Here is a 24,317-nt window from a genome sequence, read left to right on the forward strand (position 1 = left end):
TTCAAATGATGCATCGGACTCTGCTTCAGTACAGTTTGCAACCTCTAATCTAGAAATTAGGATAGTTATAATTTTTGGCATCAGTAAGCACTCCACAAATATTCAGGCCAGCAACTAATAGGACTCAAAGCCACAGGCATTGGCATGAGTTGAAGTGATCGTAAATTGCTAGTGTAGTGGTAATAGTGAATCATTCCAGCCACAGAACGATTGAGGAGGCTTGCAGCAATTACTGCTGCACATTCTTCATCTTAATATGTGTTGTTTGCAACATCACTAAATGATGGTTTTCCCATTCATTTTTATACATATTTTCTGATAACTCCCATCTCCGCAGAGAACAGTCATTACATAAGATGTACTTGTGAGTTTGCATCATTTCCTGCAGCATGACTCCAGTTTACCTTAGGATTCTTTATTAGCCTTATTAATTTTTGGGGGAGGGGCAAAGTTTAGAAGTCAAAATTAAAATTCCAGAAGAGTTTTATTATATCTTTTACTTCAGGATGAGTCACTAAGAGCTTTCTTTTTATTGCTGTTGTAAGATATATCACAAGACAAATATTTCCACTAGTTTGTAAATCATCAGTGTAATGACTGCTACTTCCTGTTTGGTGAATGGTGAGGTCAGCCCTCCAGTTCTATTAAAAGGGGGGAAAGAAACTTTAGCAAAGCACTACTTTATGAGTTAATGCTGCATCACTGAGGCTCCTTAAGATTTAATGTAAATGATATTTATAAAGAGTAGTAGAAAAGACAGTACAGAGTGAGACACAGAGGGTGCACAAGTGATGTCTTTTCCATCTGGGGTTAAATATTGGAGAACATTGTTTCAGTGACTCACTGAGGAACCAATGTTTTGCTTGAGAATTGTTGGGGGAATTCTCCAGCTGTCAGACTTTAATGAAAGCCTGACTAAGACTCAATACAGTGCACAGATTTTTTAAAAAAAACTAACATATAGAATGAACAGCAACAAAAGTTATACTTACTCCAAGACCCCCACAAGGGAGAGCAGTGAAGAAATTTTGCGTGACAGATCCTAGGTGAGGAAGGAAAAGAATAAGTAAAGCCTTAATTATTGCTGGTTGAGTTTTGCATTCTTTAAATTTTAGAAGCCAAGTTCTATGTCATAAACAGAGGAAACGTGGTGGAAGAGCACGGAGTACAGAAAACATAACCTCACACGATGTTCATTTCAAGGTTGAGTTAATATAGAATATTCTCTGCTCATTTCACAGATGCCCATTACACGTTTGTTTATATATAAGATCAGCACAGATTGGGATTTAAAATGAAGGTTTTCACTCTATTTTCTTCCTTCCTTGCCTGAAGGTATTGATTTATGGTAACATAGGCCTGGACTTTCCTCTAGCTAGTAGAGTAGCTGTGAGGCAGAAAGTCTAACCATCACTTTGAACCAATTTTCCTGGGTCAAGCGAGTTAGTTATTTAATGTGTGCTCCCGGCAGGATTGCTGCCACCAGGATGGAGCCCACCACAGCAAGACCTGCTGCAGCTAAAGAGGTGAAGTGGCTTTTAAGGGGGCAGAAATGTCCCAAAGCAGAGGAGTAGAAAATTATTTTCGATCTCAGTCTAGCCTGAAGTCTAAAAGATAGGTACTTGGGCCTATATAGAGGTCTGTCCTTGCATGTTTAAATTTAGAAGGCTCAACACTTCTAATCCAGGGACCACCATGACCCTTTCCTTGGTGATCCTGGCACTAGCAGGAGTTCGGAACTGAAGGTCATGGCAGGAACTCTGCAGTCTGTCCTAACATCTGATTTTAATCATCATTGTCCTGCCCAATTTTGGGTGGGATAATGGAGGAAAATCCAGCTATAGAATCCCTACAGATACCAAGTACCCTGGACACCATTATAATCAGTACGTTCTCAGGTGATTTTCACAGCATAAAATCTAAGCATAGCTGAACACATCATTTGTTAACATTTTTATTGTGTAACAGCGCTAAGGGATAATTCTAACTTTTGCTGGTGGTGCAATCTGGGTGACATCAGATTGGCCCACTTGCATTTGTTTCCCATTGAAATTAATTGAGAGGAAAATTGGGCAGGCTATTTAATGGCTGGCTGATCCAATATTGCCCATTTCCACCAATGCCCAAAGTTAAAATTACCCCCATAGGCTTTTGAAAGTCAAACTTTATGTCTATTAAATTAACACATTATTGATTTACCTAATCTTTTTCCAACACTTTTCAATGTTGGTAGTTTCATATACTTTATGCTTGAGTCCTTCAGCCAGGTTTCTCAAGTGAAAAAAAATGCTTTTCTCATTCCTTATTGCTCAACAATTATTGCAAAAAAATGCTTTGCAGAGGAAAGCATTCTTCAGAAGAAATGACAGTCACAGTGTGGAGATATAACAGAAATTAAATAGAACAAGTTTAATCTGTAACAGAGTAGACTGCAACAAACTGAATAAAAAAAATACAGATACACGTGAAGATATATATATGTACATATATATAAATATATTCTAATGCACTTTTTATAGCTTTCTTTCTATTTGTTCTTGGAATTTGTCCAATGCAGTCAAGGCGGCATTTGTTATCCATCACTGGTTGCCCTAAGGGCATTAAGAGTTAACCACATGGTGTGGGACTGGAGTCATGTATAGGCCAAACTGGGTCAGGGTAGCAGGTTCCTTTTCGTGAAGGACATTAGTGAAGCAGTTGGGTTTTCTCCTTTTAACTGGATCTCCTCATGCCATGCATCATTCCATACTTTTTTTTGTATTCCTTTAATCACTCTGCTCTTTGCATCTCTTGTAGCAACAAAGAGTCAGTACACATCCAGGAAAGAATTACAAGTGAAAACACACATTCTCTCAGTCTGCAATGAAATGTGTTGTGCAGCTGATCTAATACTTTGACTGCAGTACTATTGTTGTGATATGGTAACAAAAAATAATGAAAATGCAAACATCTTGAGTACAGATTTGCACAGCATTTTTAAGGGATGATTTTAACTCCAGCGTCAATGGAGTACAGTGACCTGAAAATGGCATCAAGTCATTTACCACACTATTCTCAGGGTGCTCTAGCCCTTGTCATCTTTAGTAGGATCCTGAGATGTGTGGCCATTGGGGTTCTATAATGCATGCTCCACCCATTTGACCTAGGGGTTGAGCGGCCGAACCAGTGATCCTTCAAAGGACCGCTGGAAGCCTCTCAGAAAAGAGCCAAGGGAATATTTAAATTTTTTGAGGGTGTTGGCAGGAGTCCTGGGCCTACAAATAAATTCCGTTCCACTAACAATCTGCCCAAGACCCCCTGCCAGGATTGCTCTGAATATCTACAGGGAGAACTTCAATCTTCAGGCTCTCCCTTTAATAGGATGAGCACGCATTTTGTTGTAACCTACACCTCCAGTCAAAATGGCAACAGGTAATAAAAGAATAATCCAAAATTGTGATAAATATGTTGGGAAAAGTGACAATTCGATACACTTCTGGCTGAGCGCTTTAAGCTGACACTAGTAATGACTGATGAATGTTGTGGAATGTGCTGCTGTCAGTAGAACAAGGCTCTACAAACCTAGCAGCTTCCTTGTGTCCAGCTTTTGCCTGTTGAGGGGGTTGGTACCGAAGAGTAGCGAATGATATTCAGAGTGAACCATCTGTATTTCTTCCAAAGTGGCTTTTCGACCTCGGATTCGCTAAAGGAAAAAATCAGTAAAATGTAAACTCATTCACAGAAATCTGCACAATCTTACTAGCAATTGTTACTCTTATAGAGAACATTATTTAAAATGCCTTGACTTGCAAATTAATCTGAGATCCCATAACATGTCTGCAATTTCGTAGCAAATGGCATAGTTTAGTCCTAATCACATTCTGACATATTACCAATCACAATAATGAGATTGCAAAGGATGTGCATTGGCATCTTTTTTTCACAAGTGACCAAACTGAATAACATAGATTTACATACTGGTGGTAATTTTAACCTAATGCGCTGAGCAGGAAACCCATGGGATTGAGTGTTCGCTAGTTTTAAATCCTGCCCAATATCACTCTCCACTGAATTTAATATAGAGGAAAAACCGCGTGTGGTGTGAAACCAGTGTTCCACCAGACCCCATTAGTTTCCCAATGTGCGAATGAGGTTAAAATTGTCCACACTGAATCATAACTATATTATGAAATTGAGCTCCATTGTATAAACATGGTGATATCTGCTGGGAGCCTGCTGAATGTATGCTGCTTCTGACCAGAAGACAGAAGTGAAAAGTAGTGGCATTAAAATATTTCTTAGGTGAAGACATCAGGGGTCTCCACTGTGCCCTATTTCTGGGTGCCAAATTGTGATGGGGGGGGGACAAATTGGTGAACAATCTCTCCTATAAGTGCATCAGCTACCAAGTGGGCAGGTAGCAAGTTCCGAGTGCCCAGGCCACTGGCCTAAATCAGGTGTTAGGCCCCTAAAATATGCATATCAGGTTTGAATGGGAAAATGCATGTTTCCCTCAATTTTTCGAGGTTGACAGTGGTCCTTTAATGGAATACTGCAGGCCACCAAAGAAGAGTAATTTTTTTTTCAATTTACCTTCATGCTGTAACAGAAGGGGAGAAAATGTATCTCTTGGCTCTACATCAATACTGCAGGCCACTGCCGACCTGCAATCGCATCCCCTCTCACTCCCATTAGCCTTGTCTCTAGGAATTATCTCTGGGTGGGTTCACATTGGGACCGTATATATTTTCCAGGGCCCTGATTGGTGAGCAGAAATGAGTCACTCAATTGGCATCTACAGCTCACCAGTTTGATGTGCATGAGGCCCAAGGCCCAGTTTCCAGTGAACCTCTGCCCTTCGCCTATGGGCGCATGTTACAGGCACGCTGAGTGTTGCGTGTCAGTCTAAGGCGCAAGGCGAGTTTCTTGACTATCTTTGGAAAGAGATAAATATGCCAACTGGCAAAAATTCAAATTGAAAAACTGAAAAAAATGATGGTCTGTATAAGTAAAGTGGGCCCCAAACATCATTCTACAATTAGTTGAGATAATTAGTTGGTTAGTTGAGATAAACAGTAAAATGCTTGAAATGTTTTTATCTCAAATGGTGAGACTCCTCCATGTAGTAATTCCATTACAAATTCATAACCAATGGGCTTAGAGATCAGAACCATGGGACTGGATCTTGTTCTCCCACCGCTGGGAGCGACAGCAGGTTAAGAAAATGGTGCTGCCACGCACAGGCCCCATACCGCCGTGCTACCGCGATCTTGTATTTGGTGGCTACTTAGCATATGCAAAGTGGCCATCCCCAACCCCCCCACCAATCATGTGGTGGGGGTGGCCTCAGCAACGTCATTCACGGCATCACCTGATGAAGCAGCAGGTGCCGGCACCATTTTTAAAGGCTGCCAGCCCTGTAAACAGCATAACATAACGCAGAGTTGACCCCTTCCCCCATACATAACAGAATGCAGAGTTGACCCCTTTCCCCCGTACACAACATAACGCAGAGTTGACCCCTTCCCCCATACATAACAGAATGCAGAGTTGACCCCTTTCCCCCGTACACAACATAACGTGGAGTTGACCCCTTTCCCCCCCATATACAACATATCACAGAGTTGACCCCTCCCCACCATACTCAACAGAATGCAGAGTTGACCACTTCCCCCCCCAATACAACAGAATGCAGAGTTCACCCATTCCCCACCTTGGTGGTGGCAGTTTCCCTGGACGGGAAATTGAAGGCACGTGAGTGCTGCTCGTCACAGTGAGGACGGGAACTAAAGGTAAGATCGCTGAGGATTACATTTTAATTAATACAAAGATGTAATTTAAATATGCAAACTCAGGTCCAGTCGCAGAGCAGCGGAGGGGCCGCCACAAAGTTTCCCCCCCCACCAGGAAGATTGGGTCCGGCAATCCCGGTGTCAGGATCTGTAGCTGGCTGCTGCCGCTCCGATTTTCTGGCCCCCCTCCACCCACCCCACCACAGAATCCGGAGCCGGGAGGAGAACAAGATCCAGCCCATAGTGTTTGAATGGTTTGAAAACAACCGGATCCTACATTGTCAGTATTTATTACATCAAACATTCACTTACCTGAGGCTGAATTTTGTTCTCCCGCTGCCATAAGCGGTGGCGAACGGAAAAATTGGCAGTCTGCATGTGCGGGCCGCGTGCCGCCATGATCTAGCACTTGGCGGCTCATCTGCATACACTGGGTAGTCTGCCCCCCCCCTCTCTCAATCACGTGGCGGGGCGGGCTCTGCGATGCCAGCAACAACGTTAGTTGTCTCTGCACTGGTGCTGGCACCATTTTTAAAGGGCTGCCAGACCTGCACTGTTGATGCTCTTACCCCAAAAACACTGCGAATTGATTTTTGGCCCGCACCACCCACCCCTCACCAATACAAAGAAATTAATGGCTGCCCTGTTTCCCTCCACCACAATCACTTGTATTTAATAAGTGACCTTCCCCCGACAACTGCACAAAGGGCAGAGGTCACCCCTTCCCCTACACTACACATGCAGAGTTGACCCCATTTCCCCACCACCCCCAATCACTACACTAAAAATCCTGGATTTCCCCCTTTGCCAATTTGATGGCGCCAGCTTTCCCTGGACGGGAAAGTGAAGGCGTGTGAGTGTCAGCCGCTACGCGCAAGATCGCAGACAGCCGGCAAGATCGCAGTGAAAGGTATGTTAATTTTTCATGTCCTTTATTTAAAAATTTAAAGTTGGGTCCCGTTGCTGAGCGGCGGGGGGGGGGGGCGGTGGGGAACCACCACGGAGTCTTGCCACCGCCAGGAAGATTGGGCCTGGCAATCCTGGCGTCAGGCTCAGTGGCGGGACGCTACTTCAGCAATCTTCCGGCACCCACTGCCACAGTTCCCAACGTCAGGAGCTCAGCAAAATTCAGCCCATGGTTATTTATTATATAAATATTAAGAAAATCACAGGATCAAAATTTTTACTTTTGGAAAATAGTTTATAATTAATATCATGGACATAATTACACAACATTTAATATGAACCTCATTGCCTTGGTAACGTTATTGGCCAATCAGCAAAAAACATTAAGTTGTGTTTGTTTTTACTCCTTATACATATTAAAATTAGACAGTGAAATGCTTCTTTATTTGTCTCCATTCAACAGTTAATTTTGAAGGAGTTGAATGCATGCTTCAAACCAGTTAACTTTATTTGATTCAAATATTCACTAAGAATTGATGATTAAAGATTATTTTGATTTTTATTTGCAAATTCTGTGCTCATCAAGAAACTCTTTTGTAAATTTTAATTTAAACCTGTATTGCGAGGTGAAAATCATGTGACACTGAATTGGCCACCTGTTTTATACCTGTGATTTTGCTTCCATACTATGTAAACATAAAATTATCCCATATATGATTCTATGAAATACCTCAGAACTCACAACCAAGACTGTGGCTGGAATTTTACCTGCCCAAAGAGCGGGAAGGTGGCGGGGGTCGGGGGAGGTGTGGTGGTGGGGTGGGGGGTGGTGCATAAAATGGAGTGGGAGGCTCGGTGGTCCCTTCCTGACCTGCTCCCATCTCTGCCACCAGTTAACGGCCACATAAGGGCCTCTGCCTGCCATCACAGGGATTTTACCGGTGGCAAGCGGGCGGCCCAGGCCCGAGAAAAGCTGCCTGTTAAAAGCAGGCAGCTTTCTGATGGCTTGGGGGGGTGGGGGGGTGGGGGGGTGGTACCCTGTGCCTGATGGAATGCCGCCCCCGATGTCCCAACCACCCCCAATACCCAACACGTCACCCGTTCTCCCAATTGACCACCTTTGCCTCGCTGGATGCCGACCAATCACCCCTGGCAAAGCCCCAAAAACTTACCTTTTCCTGGAGCCATCCTTCCTCTTCTTCTTGAAGCTGAGTTGCAGTCCCAGCAGTGGTCACCACTCCTGGTGGCGCTGCTGGGACTAAGAGCTGCTGGCGCACTGATTAGCCGGCAGCTCCATTAGGCGGGATTTCCTGCCTCAATGAGGTGGCAGTCCCATCTCAGACCAACTAAGGGCCTGGGGACCGTAAAATGAGTCTGGATCCCCAGCCATGTGGAGGCAGGATCGCCACTGACTTTTTGGTTGGTGGACGGCTCCCGTCCGACAAAAGTAAAATTCCGGCCCATGTATGGTTAAGTATACACTTCTTTATTAATGTTATTCACCCATGTGTAACAGTAATAAGCTGTTAAACTTATGGGGATTCAAGATGTAAATGCAACTCTATCTTTCTTTATGCATTAAACAAAATTCTTAATCTATTAATTAAAAGATATATTTGAAATGTTAGTAGAGTTTTCCTTTCAGGCCCATGCAATATTGACATTCAATGGATACTGCATGTAGGTGCAAATAATTAATATTAAATAATTGCACACTTTGTCAGAAACTTTCATTGCTTAATTCTTGAAATATTTATTCAGTGTCTTGGAAGTAGTTTTACAAATTTTTCTCTACTAGTCCAAAGTTCGAGGTCACAGTTCCACAACATGAAAATGAGCAATTCCTTATCCCCCAACCTCACCTCACAACTGCTGAGCAATCCTGTTTCCTGCAACCTTGACCAGATGCTCTGTATTCTCCCAGCATGCTCGGGGTGGTTGCTATGGCTACCACAGATGCACTGGTGTTTAAGCATGATGGTATCATAGACTACTCCTGCAGTCAGAAAATAGCAAAGGGACAAAGACAGGAATTGTAAGCTTTTTGTATCAAACATAGTATGCGTGTTACAAAACAAAAAAAGACCCAACATAAGAGAAGAACAATTTAGAGACTACTGAGGTGAAGAGTTTCCACTTTGCTGCAGTGTTAGGTAGAATTTTACTAAATTTATACATCTCCATATTTTTAGAAGTTAATTTATTCATGCATTATTTAAATTTATGTTTCAAATAGCACTGTTTCTGTGCTTTGAAAGAGAAACAAAGTTCTTCCAAATCAATAGAATTTGAGTTACAATATTAGTAGAATGCAGTACATAAACTGGCCAGTGGAATAAATAGGATTAAAGAAATTATAGCTTCCAAGAAGGAAAATTGAAACGGAAACTTACAATCCTGCAGCTCTTGCTACAGCAAAAACCTTCATCATGAAGAAATCTGAACAAATGGATCTTGTGAAATTGTTCGCATCTTCTAGTAATACCACCTTCAGATATTATAACTAATTCAAATTTTCTGGTAATTGTGATGTGATGGTAACATACTAGGTAGTTATCCATTAGTACCTTTTGGTAGGGTGTGTTTAAGAATGAGCATTTAAATTAATTTTGTGGTCAGAATTGAACCATCTCAAATATTGTCAGACTGTGTTTACATCCAGCAGAAAACACACACATAAGAAAATCAACAAGTGGGTGAGGTGGGTAGAGGGAGCTTCAGATATTTCCAGAATGTCATAAAATATCATCGAAACAGAAACCTCAACTAGATAGGCTCTTCTACGAACAGGAAATGGTTATATTCACTTAACTGGAGACAGAGTGAGAGAAAGAAGAGCACGAAGGGAGCGGAGGTATAAAAAGCAAGTCAAAAGACCAGAGTCGGAGACCAGAGGCAGAGCGAGAGAGAGGAGCATGGAGGGAGCGGAGGGTTAAAAAGCGCACCAAAAGCCCAGAGTTGGAGGCCGGAGACAGAGCGAGAGAGAGCGGAGCACGGCGGGAGCGAAGGTTTAACAAGCGCTAAAAGTCCAGAGTCGGAGACCAGAGACAGAGCGAGAAAGAGGAGCACGGCTGGAGAGGAGCAGGGAAAAATCGAAAAGTGACATCAGAGTGACGTCACAATCAACACTGAGAGCAGGGAAACAGTGAGCCGTCAGGATGAGAATACAGGTGAGCTTTTAATTTAATTTAATTTAATTTAAATCAAACATATCATAAAACATCACAGACAATCAGGCAGGTGTTTGGTTTGGGAAGAATCTACCTGTTTGGTGAGTATCTAGTAAGTGATTAAGGTCCATTCTAATCCTAACGTTTGATATAGTAAAGCAACTAGTGGTAAGCTTAACAAAATATATAAAAAAAGGAAAATAAAATAAATAATTGAATAAAATAATTAAGTCACTAATTAAAACACATTAAGGATGGCAGAACAGGTGATGTGTCATGGCTGCAGCATGTGGGAGCTCCTGGATGCCAGTGTGATCCAGGGCAAACACGTCTGCAGTAAGTGTTTGTGACTCGAAGAGCTTCAGCTCAGAGTCATTGAACTGGAGTCTGAGATGCAGACACTGCGACACATCAGGGAGCGGGACACTTTGTACCAGGAGGCGGTCACACCCCATAGGATAGGGTCTTCTGATTTGGTCAGTGGACAGGGACAGGAGAGTCTGGCTGCAGCTGAGGCAGGTAAGGGGACCCTGAGGGTAGGAGTGCAGGAGCCTCAACCTTTGCGATTGTCCAACAGGTTTGAGGTTCTTTCAGCTTGTTTTGGATGAGAGTGGGGGCTGCAGGTTGGATGAGCAACCTGACCATGGCACCATGGTACAGGAAGCCATTCAAGTGTAGGGAGAAAAAAGGAATGTAGGGGTAGTAGGGGACAGTATAGTTAGGGGGATTGACACTGTTCTCTGCAGCAAAGAGCGAGAGTCCAGACAGCTGTGTTGCCTGCACAGCGCCAGGGTTCGGGTCATCTGCCCAGGGCTGGAGAGGAACTTACAGTGGGAGGGGGCTATTCCAGTCGTGGTGGTCCATGTAGGTACGAACGACATAGGCAGGACAAGGAAAGAGGTTCTGCATAGTCAGTATGAGGAGCTAGGTGCCAAATTAAGCAACTGGCATAGGGTAAATAAGATTCGAGAAATTAATGCGTGGCTCAAAGACTGGTGTGGTAGAATTGGGTTCCAGTTCGTAGGGCATGGGCACCAGTACTGGGGAAAGTGGTGGCTGTGCCGTTGGGACGGTCTATACCTGAACCGTGCTGGGGCCGGTGTTCTAGCGAGCCACATAATTAGGGAAGTAGAGAGGGTTTTAAAGAGAGGGTTTTAAACTGAATAGTGGGGGCAAGGAATCAAATTTGGGAAGATATGGTAAATCAAGGAGTAGAGACAAGGCAAGAGAGAAAGGTATTAATATAGAAGATGATAAACAGACTGTGACAGGAAGGGACAGAGCGTACAAATCTAAGAGTAAATCAACAGGTAAGGCTAAAGGCTACAAAAATAATAAAAGGACAAAACTAAAGGCTCTGTATCTGAATGCACATAGCATTCGAAAGAAAACAGATGAACTAAGAGCGCAAATAGAAATAAATAAGTACGATCTGATAGATTGAAACCTGAATATTGAAGGGTACATTGCATTTAGGAAGGACAGGAAGCTAAGAAAAAATGGAAGAGTAGCTCTGTTAATTGATGATGGTATTAGCGCAATAGAGAGGGTTGACCTCAGCTCAGGAGACCAGGATGTAGGAGCAGTTTGGGTAGAGATGACAAATCATCAAGGCAACAAGTCACTAGTGGGAGTGGTATACAGGCCACCTAACATTAACCACAGTGTAGGACGGGGTATAAAGGAAAAAATAATGGCAGCTTGTCAGAAAGGTACAGTGATAATTATGGGGGATTTTAACCTACATATAGATGGGAAAAATCAGGTGGGCAGAGGTAGCCTAGATGAGGAGTACATAAAAAGTTTTCAGGATAATTTATTGGAACAATACGTTCTGAAGCCAACCAGAGAGCATGCTGTACTGGACCTGATATTGTGCAACAAGATAGGATTAATCTTTGACCTCATAGTTAAGGCAACCTTAGGTAGCAGTGATCATAATATGATTGAATTTTACATTCAGTTTGAGGGAGAGAAGAGTGGGTCCAAGACTAGTATTTTAAACTTAAATAAGGGCAATTATGAGGGCATGAAAGCAGAGCTAGCTAAAGTGAACTGGCAAATCAGGTTAAGGGATAGCTCAATAGAGATGCAGTGGCAGACATTTAAGGGGTTATTTCAGAATACACAGAATAGATACATTTCAATGAGAAAGAAAAATTCCAAAGGTGGGACCGGCCATCCGTGGTTAATTAAAACAGTGATAGTATCAAACTTAAAGAAAAAGCATATAATTGCACAAAGGTGGGAGGCAAGTCAGAAAATTGGACAGAATATAAAAAACAGCAAAGAATGACTGAAAGATTGATAACGAAGGTAACATTAGAGTACGAGAGAAAGCTAGCTAGAAATATAAAGAAAGATAGTAAGAGTTTCTATAGATATTTAAAAAAGAAAAGAGTTAACAAAGTGAGCATTGGTCCTATAGAAAATGAGTCTGTGGAATTAATAATGGATTATAAGGAGATGGCAGATGAATTGAACAGATATTTTGCATTGGTCTTCACTATAGAGGATACGAGTAACATCCCGGTATTAGCTGTAAGTCAGGAAATGGAATGGAAGGAGGATCTCAAGAAAATTACAATCACCAAGGAAGTGGTACTGAACACATTGTTGGAGCTGCGGGCTGACAAGTCCCCAGGTCCTGATGGACTTCATCTTAGGCTGTTAAAAGAAGTGGCTAGTGAGATAGTTGATGCGTTACTTTTGATTTTCCAAAATTCCCTAGATTCAGGGAAGGTTCTGTTAGATTGGAAAATAGTGAATGTAACTCCTTTATTCAAAAAGGGAGGGAGACAGAAAGCAGGAAACTACAGGCCATTTAGCTTAACATCTGTCATGAAAGCAGGATTGGCTAGCTAACAGGAAACAGAGAGTAGGCATAAATGGGTAATTTTCTGGTTGGCAAGATGTAACGAGTGGTGTGCCACAGGGATCTGTGCGAGGGCCTCCACTTTTTACAATTTATATAAAAGACTTAGATGAAGGGACCGAAAGTATGGTTGCTAATGATGGTTTGTGCTGATGACACAAACATAGATAGGAAAGTAACTTGTGAAGAGAACATAAGGAGGCTACAAAGGGATATAGATTGGTTAAGTGAGTGGGCAAAGACCTGGCAAACGCAGTATAATGTGGGAAAGTGTGAAATTGTCTATTTTGGCAGGAAGAGTGAAAAAGAAGCACATTATCTAAATGGTGAGAGATTGCAGAGCTCTGAGATACAGAGGGATTTGGGTGTCCTAGTGCATGAATTGCAGAAGGTTAGTATGTAGGTACAGCACGTAATTAGAAAAGCTAATAGAATGTTATCATTTATCGTGAGGGGAATTGAATACAAAAGTAGGGAGGTTATGCTTCAGCTATACAGGGCATTGATGAGATCACATTTGGAGTATTGTGTACAGTACTCGTCTCCTTATTTAAGTAATGCATTGGAGACAGTAGAGACGGTTTACTAGATTAATACCTGGAATGGGTGGGCTGTCTTACAAGGAAAGATTGGACAGGTTAGGCTTGTATCTGCTAGAATTTATGAGTAAGAGACGACTTGATTGAAACATATAAGATGAGGGGTCTTGACAGGGTGGATGCGGAAAGGATGTTTCCCCTTGTGGGAGAATCTAGGACTAGTGGTCACTGTTTCAAAATAAGGGGTCGCCCATTTAAGACAGAGATGAGGAGAAATTTTTTTCTCTCAGAAGGTCGTGAGTCTTTGGAATTCTCTTCCTCAAAAGGCGGTGGAAGCAGAGTCTTTGAACATTTTTAAGCAGAAGTAGATAGATTCTTGATAAGCAAGAGAGTGGAAGGTTATCAGGAGTAGGTGGGAATGTAATAAGTTCAGTCATGAACTTATTGAATGGTGGAGCAGGCTCGACGGGCCGAGTGGCCTATTCCTGCTCCTAATTCGTATGTTCGTATGTTAACCAAGTCTCAAGGGATATGTTGGAGGCATACCCACCAGGCTGCCATATACATAAGATGGATTGCATAGAAACATTGATACAAAATCAAATCATAGTCACAAAAACACATACCTTTCAAGTATTCTCTTTCAGCTACAGAAGCCAGATGCAAACAAAACATGCAAATATTTGGCTTAAATGGTAGTTCACATACGCAGTATGGACAAAAGAAAACTCCCATTATACATACAGACTTCATTATTTATTAAAAGGAACATGCAGGCCTAAAAAAAATTGGGCTAAAAAGTATAGTCAGAGTTCATCCTTACTTGGAAACAAAGCTTCCCACAACAAGATAACTATCAATAGTACTATTCTATACCTCCCAATCAATGAGCTCCAAATGACATTCATCATTTTACTGCAGTCTGCAATTAATACTAAATTTGTTTGCATTTACCCCATTGAGTTCCTGCACTAACTTTTTTTTTTATACATCTGTAACAGTTTATCTTAAACTCAAACTAGAGTAGGCCCAATTGCATACGAACATATGAATTTCGAGCAGGAGTAAGCCACTTGGCTCTTCGAGCCTGCTCCGCCATTCAATAAGTTCATTCCTGTTAGCTAGCCAATCTTCTATCCATGCCAATATGTTACCCCCTACACCATAAGCTTTTATTTTCTGCAATAACCTTTGATATGGCATCTTATCAAATGCCTTCTGGAAATCTAAGTACAATACATCCACCCGTTCCCTTTATCCACAGCACATGTAACTCCCTCAAAGAACTCCAATAAATTGGTTAAACATGATTTCTCTTTCACAAAACCATCTTGACTCTGCCTGATTACCTTGAATGTTTCTAAATGCCCTGCTATAACGTCTTTAATAATAGCTTCTAACATTTTCCCTAAGACAGATGTTAAGCTAACTGGCCTGTAGTTTCCTGCTTTCTGTCTCCCTCCCTTTTTGAATAAAGGAGTTACATTTGCTATTTTCCCATCTAATGGAACCTTCCCCGAATCTAGGGAATTTTGGAAAATTAAAACTAATGCATCAACTATCTCACTAGTCACTTCTTTTAACACCCTAGAATGAAGTCCATCAGGACCCAGAGACTTGTCAGCCCACAGCTCCAGCTATTTGTTCAGTACCACTTCCCTGGTGATTGTAATTTTCTTGAGTTCCTCCCTCCCTTCCATTTCCATTTCCTGACTTACAGCTAATACTGGGATGTTACTTGTATCCTCAATAGTGAAGACTGATGCAAAATACCTGTTCAATTCATCTGCCATCTCCTTATTATCCATTATTAATTTCACAGACTCACTTTATATAGGACTAAGCTCACTTTGTTAACTCTTTTCTTTTTAAAATATCTATAGAAACTCTTACTATCTGTCTTTATATTTCTACCTACCTTTCTCTCGTACTCTAATTTTACCTTCCTTATCAACCTTTTAGTCATCCTTTGCTGTTTTTTATATTCTGTCCAATATCCTGACCTGCCTCCCATCTTTGCTAAAGAAGGCATCCATTTAATTTATGTTTCTATGGGGGCAATTTCAACACCCATATCCCCTACTGCCTGCCCACACGATGGACAGAAGAGGGTCTGGGATGGGGCTAAAATAGAAATGTGAAACACGATCCCAACCCGCCATAAATGTGTCTACTTCTGGTTTAACCACGGTGGGTGTGGGACGTCCAAGTAACCCACTCCGGAGGAACGGGTCTGTGATTATAATGTTTAAATGAGGCTCCATTCCTTAGATTTTGGGAATCTTCTGAATTTATTGGACGCATTCAGCTCACCCACGGCTCATTAAATTCAGTTAGACAGCTCCACTTTCGGCATTTCCGGGCTCCCCACTTCCCCGCAAACACACTCCCCCTCCCCGTAAATATTGGAGCCTATATCCTTACATTCACTTAACATTGTTTTTATTAGTCTTCCGGTTCTCCCAGGGTACTTGCAACCATACCACCACCTCTAATGTTTCTGCCTCATGGGGCTTTCTCCAGGGTGACTGAGCTTTTATCAGATCTTAAATAAAGCTGACATCATTTTTATTGTTTATGTAGTTTTAACAAGATTTGTACACATGTAAGGATTATGTATCTTAAATAAGGTTCCCGTTGTGTTTGGGACAGATTGTTTCATCATGGTTGAGGTAGAGGACTTTGTTAGTTAAACTAAATTCCTGCTAACCAAGATTTTACTTATATGCTAAAACACTGTTTTCAGTAATTTTTGGCAATTAGTCATTTGTAATGTTTTTGCAGAAAAGTTCACCTACTAGCAAGAAAGTAAGAGAAAACTGCAATTTAACAGATTGGGTAAAGCTTGGTGAACATGGCCCTAAGGTGATACTCATTATCCTGTAGGGCCTCCTTGATACGCTGTAGCTTCTTCTTCACCATGACAGCCTTGTCTCCCACAAATAGAATAGGCTCTGTCTACCAGTGATCTGGTGACCTTGCTGTTGACTGAGTGATTGGACAGGATAGGTGAAAGCGAATGACTGTTAGTCATGCCTTTATGCATTCCCAATGTGACAGAGCTATTTTCCTTACTTGTAATCATGTCCTAACAGAATTACTTCTTTCTATGGAAAATTTCATAGAGGGATAAATGCCATTAAGAAATTCTTTAAATTGTTCTTGTTTTGACTCCACATTAATAAGCCAAAGAGAGAAGCGGAAAGATGATGTTTAGTGCCCTTTGCTGGCAGGTTTTTCCATATAAATGCTGGCTATAATGGGAGTCAGGAAAGAGCCTATAGCTGTGTTCTCAATCTGTCCAATGTACAACCTCTATCAGTCAAAATATTTGCTACCCACATACAGATTCACTAGGATCATTGCATTGAGGATCTTTACTTACAAGGATGTCTTATTGTCGCTAATTGAATAGGGACCTATTGAACTATTGATCAGTTATAAGTCCAATGTACTTTGTCTCGCATTTTTCAAAGTCAATTGAATGTTCACAATTCCTACCCGAGGATAGACATGAACCAGAGCAGCTAGGGAATCAGCAGACGGGTTTAAGGCACAACATCATTTTAGTAAATCCATACAATTATTTTTTAGTTCTAAAGAAAATCACTGCAAGATCTGACACACACACCCTCACACTATAGTATAATTTAAAAATAATTCTACAAAATGTTCAAAACTCAAATGACCTTGAAAGTGATTACAGTGCAATCTGACCACTGCTTTAAAGATTGTGGGAATAACACAGAAACAAAAAAAAAACATTTTCAAGGATTTAAATTTTTATTAAGTTTTCAACACATCATTACATTTTAATGGAAATCTTATGACTTCTGCAGCAAAGTGGTTAAAATATACATCACATAATTAGAACTCTAAAGCTAGCAGTCAGTAGCTGTTATTAAAAAAGCAAAATTAAAAACATCACATTTTAAAATAATACAACCTTTTATTTTAAAGTTTGACATTGTCCAAAAGGGCTTTGAATAAATGCAATTGTTGGCTTTGGCTTACTTATTGTCTCAACTGATGAAATACACTGTACGTCAAATTCCTTGGACACAATTTAATACTGATCTATGTCAGTGTGAAGAATGCCTTTCCTCTTCTTCACTAACCCACCCACCCCTCCCCCATAACTCCCCACCACAAAGTTAGCATTGGTGCAAGAAGGTATGTAAATATACATTAGAAAGGAAAAGAGAAATATGTAAATAATGGAAATGTAAAACTGCTGGAAATACTCGGCAGGTCTGTAAAGCATCTATAACAATGAAAGGTTAGAAGTCAAAGATTCTCTATCTGAACCATTAATCTGTATTGTCTCATTCGAGATGCTGATTGGACTTACTGTGTATTTCCAATGTTTTCTGTTGATCGCTAAGGTATATATACAAGGGGATCGAATTTCCACGGAAGTATCCAGGACACCCACTGTAACATGGCCAGTGTATTCACAAAGGCTTCAGAGGAAAAGTGTAAGTGCCATTTATTACCCATGTGCAACATTTCTCCAGGGTTTCTGCTGATCTTCTACCCAAGTTTCAGCAAGTGACCTGGGAAGCTGCTATGGAAACGATACCCCATGTTTTCCAAAGTAACGTACCACACTGAAAAGAACATATCCCGGCGTTAACTACAACTGAAATAAAATCACTGACGGCACACAAGCAGCAACAAGGGGGGCAGGCAATACCTCCTGGAGCAAGTTATTAAAGTTGGCACAATTTTGAAAATGTTATATTCTTATTTTAGACTTTTCCACGTTATCATAAATTCAGGAATACAAACTAAAGCTGGAGGATGTAGTCCTCTCTCAAACTTAAAGCTCTTTTTGGTTATTTAAAGACCATAAAAAGAAATAATCTATAAGAACAGAAGAGAAGCCCCTCGATGGGGGCTTCCCTCTTTATAGTGAACAGCACATTTAGCCATAACTTTCTATCTAATTTGTCGCTTACATTGAAGTTATGTGAGAACTACATTGGTCCAACAGAATGTTCTACAGTACAGAAATTCGGCGCAATTTAATATTATGCTGTGAATTTCCATAACAACTCAACACAATTTTTAGTAGTGACAGTGCTGCAGTAAAATGTTAAATTGCACCTAATGAGTCACATAAGATTAAAAACTGTGAAAAGTTCTTCTTCAGTCAGTTTAGAAAATCAGTAAATCAAACAAATGCTATTCCTTAAATAACCTTTTAAGGACAGAGCTCCAAAATCAAATGTAGAGCAAAATTACAACTTGCTGTTTATTTTCCAATAGAGTTATGTATTTGTCTATAGATTTGTCTAACTGTAGTTTAGAACATTAATTGCTGGAAGTTGGCAGGGAATAACTTCTGCAGTATTAAATACAACAGACCTGGACCTACAAAATGAAAAGGCCAGTTCTAAAAGGTAACATATCGTTTTTTTAAAAACCCACAAATTCCCAATAGCAAAATGACTGCAGAATTGATGGATCTTCTACTTAAGTCACAACAGCAATAATTGATATTGTTTGAGTTATGTGAAAGTGATCATTTAATTTATTCATATTCTTACTGATTGTGAACATATTATTTTTAATCTTCCAAGGCAATATTACATAAAATCACTTGTCTTTTTCTCTCCCCATCTGTGCTGAAAGATTTGTCAGTTTAGTTTGGGTTATGATTCTCGTAGGATCTATGGTTACAGATAATGTGGGCCAGAAACTTTACTATTACAATTTTGTCAATATAAATCTATCTGAACTTTTCATCTGCTTACTTTTCATTATTTTCTTTCTTTGCTTTTCAGAAGAAAGCAGTGTTCCTTTTGAGCTGAGCTTACACATTGGTTTTCTTTCCACATGCTAACATTTCTTGTCAGCTAGACATGATGGGGGAGAAAAAGAGCAAAAGCACAGGTATAAAGAGATTAATCAGTGACATAGATACAGTAGGTGAATGACATGCTGAACTAGGGAACTGATAAAAAAAAAAGGCAAAAGCCAGGTGCTTTTTGAGCTGCAGTCCTCTAGCGTGGATCAGATTCTGCACATTCAAACATAACATCCAGTAGCAGTAGTAAGTTGACAGGATGAGTTCCAGGCTGCTTTTAATTTAAAATAGAATTGGAGTGTACATGTGAGATTAAAAAAAGTGCGAACCAGATTAGTGCTGACTGGTCAGCTGATCACTGATTTCAAATAATTGACAATTTACGTGACATCAACCAGCAAACAAAACAAGAAACAACAGAAGTTTAACAAAAGTGCAACTTGTGGCATTTACAGCATTGGAATTTGTTGAGCTCCTAAGAATACTGAATTTAGAGCGCCTATTAAAGAATTCCTTTGGGACTCCTACCAGTAGTATAGATGTGCCTGATGGGATGGTCCGTAGAAGAATGTGGTAATGTGGAAGCAGCAGGGGACGACTGTGTCCTGGAAACAGGCCTGTGTTTGTCTAATCCTGTCATGCCAACCATAGCCATCTGAGCTTGGTACAGTCGAAGTTGGTGGACACGCTGATGATCCAGAAGCTGCTGTTACCATAGAAACAACACAGTAGGAAGAAATGTGAGAGGGATCAAATAAGACACTTGGAGAAACATGTCAACAAATTAAGTTCATTAGGTCAGAACCATAATAAACACTGTGAAGACCTGAGGCCTAGTCAATAAATCCCTTCAACAGATGTTCTCACACTGTCAGTCACTACAACCATTTAGTGTGAGAAACTTCTTGATCTCATCGTTTATTTTCTGATACAGTATTCTTTGTATGAAATGTACTACAGTTGTGTGGCATTTTAATTGTCTAAAAATATAAAGAGCAAAATTCAGATATGACACAAAAATGTCAAAATTAAAACGTAACACTATGGCACACTGGATGTCATGTTACAATCCAATGGATGTGATAACATCTCACAGTTGGAAACTTCTTTAATAATGCAGGACATTAATATGTTGCTCTTAGATTGTATTTAGTCTAAGTATTTCAGTCTTTTCCAATATGAAATATGTCTTTCCCTTCTGGTGCTCAGTTTATAAAATCAGGTAATCTTGATCCTATGAAGCCTTGTCCTCCAAATCACAGAGCCAGATGCAGTATAATAGGACTAATGTAAGCTAAAATTGAAAATAGATTTATACGAGAATGATATTGTATACTTGAGTAGAAGGAAACCAAACACTATGCCAGCACTAACTTGCATTATTAGAATACTTCACAGCTACATAAAGCTTTTTAGTATATATTTAACAGTCATTTTAAAAATTACATACAATTAATTTACCAATTTAAGAATACACTTTATGTGAAAGTGCCAAGAATATATAATTTAGAGCACTACATACATCCCATTAAATAAAAAAATAAATAATTTGATTTTGACATACGGTTTAACTTACATAGTCCCCACTCAAACTGTTGGCAATGTTAAAGCTGGTACAATATTTACTATAAGTTTAAATTTGCAAAACCAAAAGGAATTAGCTGAATTCTTATTCCAAGATGGATGCATTGAGATCTTTGTTTATAAATATCCTGAAATAGATCTGCAGAGCACGTGGTTAAGGCAAATCAATTACAGCTTTTGAAGGGGATTAACTTGCTTGTTAATTGTTATAACTTAATATTATACAAAGCATATTGCACCAGGAGCAATGAATTCCAAAAGTTACTGTGAGAATCCAATAATCCTTGCACACTTTAATCAGGAGTTGATTTTACTGCTCTCCCATACATAATTACCCTGTGAAGAAGAGCAGCAATAAGAGAAAGCTCTTGGTTAACAAGATGGTGTCCAGTCCCATTGTTTTTCTATGAGCTGCTGTAGTGTTTGATTGATCTGGGTTAGATGAGCTTAGTCTGTCCATTGATCAGTGTTCACTGTGTTTGATTGCTTAAGCCTATGGGTGGAGCTGAACAGTTTGAAACTGAAACTAAAAGAGCTGGACTAGATTGTTCTACAGAAAACACAGACTGTTCTGAGAAGACATTGTACTGAGATCTTGTAAATGCTGAGATATTCTAAAGTGTTGTAAATAAACCAATTAGTGATTGAATACAAGTGTGATATGTGCATTGCTCTGAGATAAATCAGATATAAATATCCAACAACCCAGCATAAACATAACAAAAACATGGCAATGAGAATGATTCAGCAAAATTTAACGTTATCAGCTCAAGAACCATTTCTTTCAATGTCATGAAATCCTCCCTTGTGCTGGAAGCGATGGATTTTGGGGTTCAAACCTACTTCCTCACTACAGGGATGGACAGCCCAGATGTAGCAGTGAACCGTAAGAAAGCGATACTCGTACATTGTCTGTGAGCAGAAGGCCAGTGGATATTTGAGCAGCTTACGGAAGATATGTCTATGTTTGATACTGCAATAAGTGCTCTCGAAAAATACTTTGGGCTAAAGAAGAGTGCGATGATAGAGCGATACATATTCCATCAAAGCTCCCAGGGATGTGGTGAGCCCATTAAACAATAGGTAACAGCTTTGCAGCATTTGGCAGCCACATGTAAATTTGGCACACTATCCAACAAACTAATTTGTGATCAATTAATTGAAAAGACTTCAATTCCACAAATTAGGGAATGTCTCCTCATTGAGGATGATGATTTAACCTTGGAAAAGCCATAACCTTGGCAGTCCACATCGAATCTGCCATGTTAGATTCAAAGAGATTACACATACATGCACCCTTAGACTCAGGGTTGTAGACACAGCTTGCCCAACCAGCTTCAGTGCAAGGGTTACAGACAAGGAGACCTTAGCAACCTCATCAGAATGTGCCCCATCAAGGTCAGTTACCTTCAAAACTGTGCCCAAGTTGTGGAAGTGCTCATCAAGTCACAATGCCATGTCCATCTCAAGGGAAAAGGTGTAACTCATGTTTAAAGTGGAACCATTTTGCAATGATATGCAGGTTGTCGAAGAAAAAGACTTGATCGGTTCGACATGTCGTGGAGTCTCTTCCTGAGAGTGAGGTATAAAATGTGTTTACCATTACAAAAAGTAAAGCACCAGGTCAATTTAAGGAGTGCTCAGTTGAGATCGCAGGCATCTCAGTGTCACTTCTTGTTGATGTTGGCGCAAAAGTATCTATTTTGAGTGACAAACTCTGCCATCGGTATTTTTTGCAATTCTCTCTCATTCCTGCAACAGACACTCTTCAAGCTTGTGAATGACACTATCATTTCAGTTTCAGGAACAATCACAGTTCCAGTTTGCTGCAAATACTTCACCCTAGATAGGTTCACTTTCTATGTAGCTAAAGGCTGAAGCCTTTTGGGGGTAAACCTTTTCGATAGGCTTGGATTCAAGTTTGAAGACCCCACTGGAGCACACATTAATGGGATTGATGATGCAGATTATACATGCCAGTATCCTTCCTTATTTACTGGATTTGGAGAGCTCAAGGGGTACTGTCATGCTCCTCGCGTTAACACATCAATTCAACCAGTTTCACAAAATTTGAGATGGTTGCTGTTTGCAATTCGTGCTGAAGTGTCACAGGAGCTGAAATGACTAGAAGCAGACAGTATCATTGAGTGAATCAACTCATTGCCATGGATATCAAATCTAGTCATTGCACAATGAAAAAATGGTGAACTTTGACTATGCATTGATCTAAAGGCAGTCGACAAAGCTATCATACCAGATAAGTATCCACTTCCTACAATTCAAGAACTGCCAGCATCATTTCATGTCTCCACAGTCTTCCCAAAGCTTGATATGCGACCGAGTTATCTTCAGATACCTCTAGAAGAACAAAGCCAATATCTTACAGCTTTTGTTACCCATGAAGGTGTGTTTCAGCAACGCCGAATGCCCTATGGAATAAGTTCAGCACCTAGCACATTCCAGACGATTATTTCTTCAGTCTTGTCAGATGTTGAGGGAATGCTCAAGATACTTGATGACGACATTGTCCATAGAAGGGACAAAGCTGAACATGATCAACAAATATCAGCAGTGCTCACTTGACTCGCAAAACACATTTTGACGCTAAACAAGGACAAATGCACATTTGCGGCACCCAAGATTGATTTTCTAGGTTATGGAGTGACAGCAGCTGGAGTAAAGCCTATACACTCTGACCAGAAAGACACCAGCCGAACTTATGATAGGTCGTAACTTTCGCAGGCCACTGACCCTTCTTAAGCCATCACTACCAGTTAATGAGAATGTCAGAGCGAAAGCAGATGAAATTGCAAAGAGACAAGATAAAGCAAAAGCATACTTTGACAAATGTACAGGCGCAACCGAACCACAGTTTAAAGTTGGACATTGGGTTCGAATCAAACGGTCGAATCGCGACCACAAACTTGCTTCATCAATATCAGGTCCAAAGCAGATTAAACGTTTGCTCGGTAAGTTCCCCTCCAAGTCACTCACCATCCTGACTTGGAACTATATCGCCGTTCCTTCACTGTCGCTGGGTCAAAATCCTGGAACTCCCTTCCTAACAGCACTGTGGGTATACCTACCCCACATGGACTGCAGTGGTTCAAGAAGGCAGCTCACCACTACCTTCTCAAGGGCAATCAGGATGGGCAATAAATGCTGGCCTGGCCAGCGACGCCCACATCCCGTGGATGAACAAAACAAAAAATGCTTATCTATTGGATGGCAACACTAAGTTGAATGCGAGACATTTGATAGGGAGCAGACCAGTATATTTTGAGGTACTGGCTATGAGGATACATTTCCATTTCCTATGAGTGATATTGATCATTTGCCTCATCAAGCTGATCAAAGAGATCCACAACCTCAAATTCGTAAATCTAATCACAGACCTTCCTATCTCAAAGACTATTTCTGTACTGTCATGAGACCACCACCTGCCAAGAATGAGGCATATTAATTTTGTCATATGAACACTGATTTTAAACCGTTGCTGGAGTGAAGAAATGACTTGTTTGAAGATCACCAGACACTGGGCTGGATGGACATTTGCATAAGAGACGCTGCTTATGGAGACAAAGGACTATTCCCTGCTTCAATTAACCTAAATGGATTTTGACCACCAGACATCGAAGGTGTGAGGAAGTGCATTCCAGG

The 24,317-nt window shown here is 40.6% G+C and overlaps 1 protein-coding gene across 19 annotated transcripts in view; it reads right to left on the reverse strand.

Annotated features, from left to right (window-relative positions):
- LOC137345926 (histone deacetylase 9-like) overlaps window positions 1–24,317 on the reverse strand; it is a 1,063,883-nt gene that overhangs the window by 189,681 nt on the left and 849,885 nt on the right. For 16 of the 19 annotated variants that reach the window (XR_010968622.1, XR_010968626.1, XM_068009189.1 and 13 more), the window contains 4 exons: window positions 19,602–19,779; window positions 8,540–8,673; window positions 3,562–3,682; window positions 993–1,042 (listed from right to left, as the gene is read on the reverse strand). Coding sequence is in view for 17 of the 19 variants with exons in the window: in XM_068009189.1 (XP_067865290.1) it covers window positions 993–1,042; window positions 3,562–3,682; window positions 8,540–8,673; window positions 19,602–19,779 (483 nt within the window). In the remaining 2 variants the exon portion in view is untranslated. Of the gene's footprint in view, window positions 1–992; window positions 1,043–3,561; window positions 3,683–8,539; window positions 8,674–17,083; window positions 19,123–19,601; window positions 19,780–24,317 lie in introns of those variants that run through there. The other 3 variants (XM_068009206.1, XM_068009302.1, XM_068009308.1) reach the window with 3 other exon arrangements.

This window comes from Heterodontus francisci, chromosome 2 (assembly GCF_036365525.1).
Source record: "Heterodontus francisci isolate sHetFra1 chromosome 2, sHetFra1.hap1, whole genome shotgun sequence".
Classification (NCBI taxonomy): Eukaryota; Metazoa; Chordata; class Chondrichthyes; order Heterodontiformes; family Heterodontidae; genus Heterodontus; species Heterodontus francisci.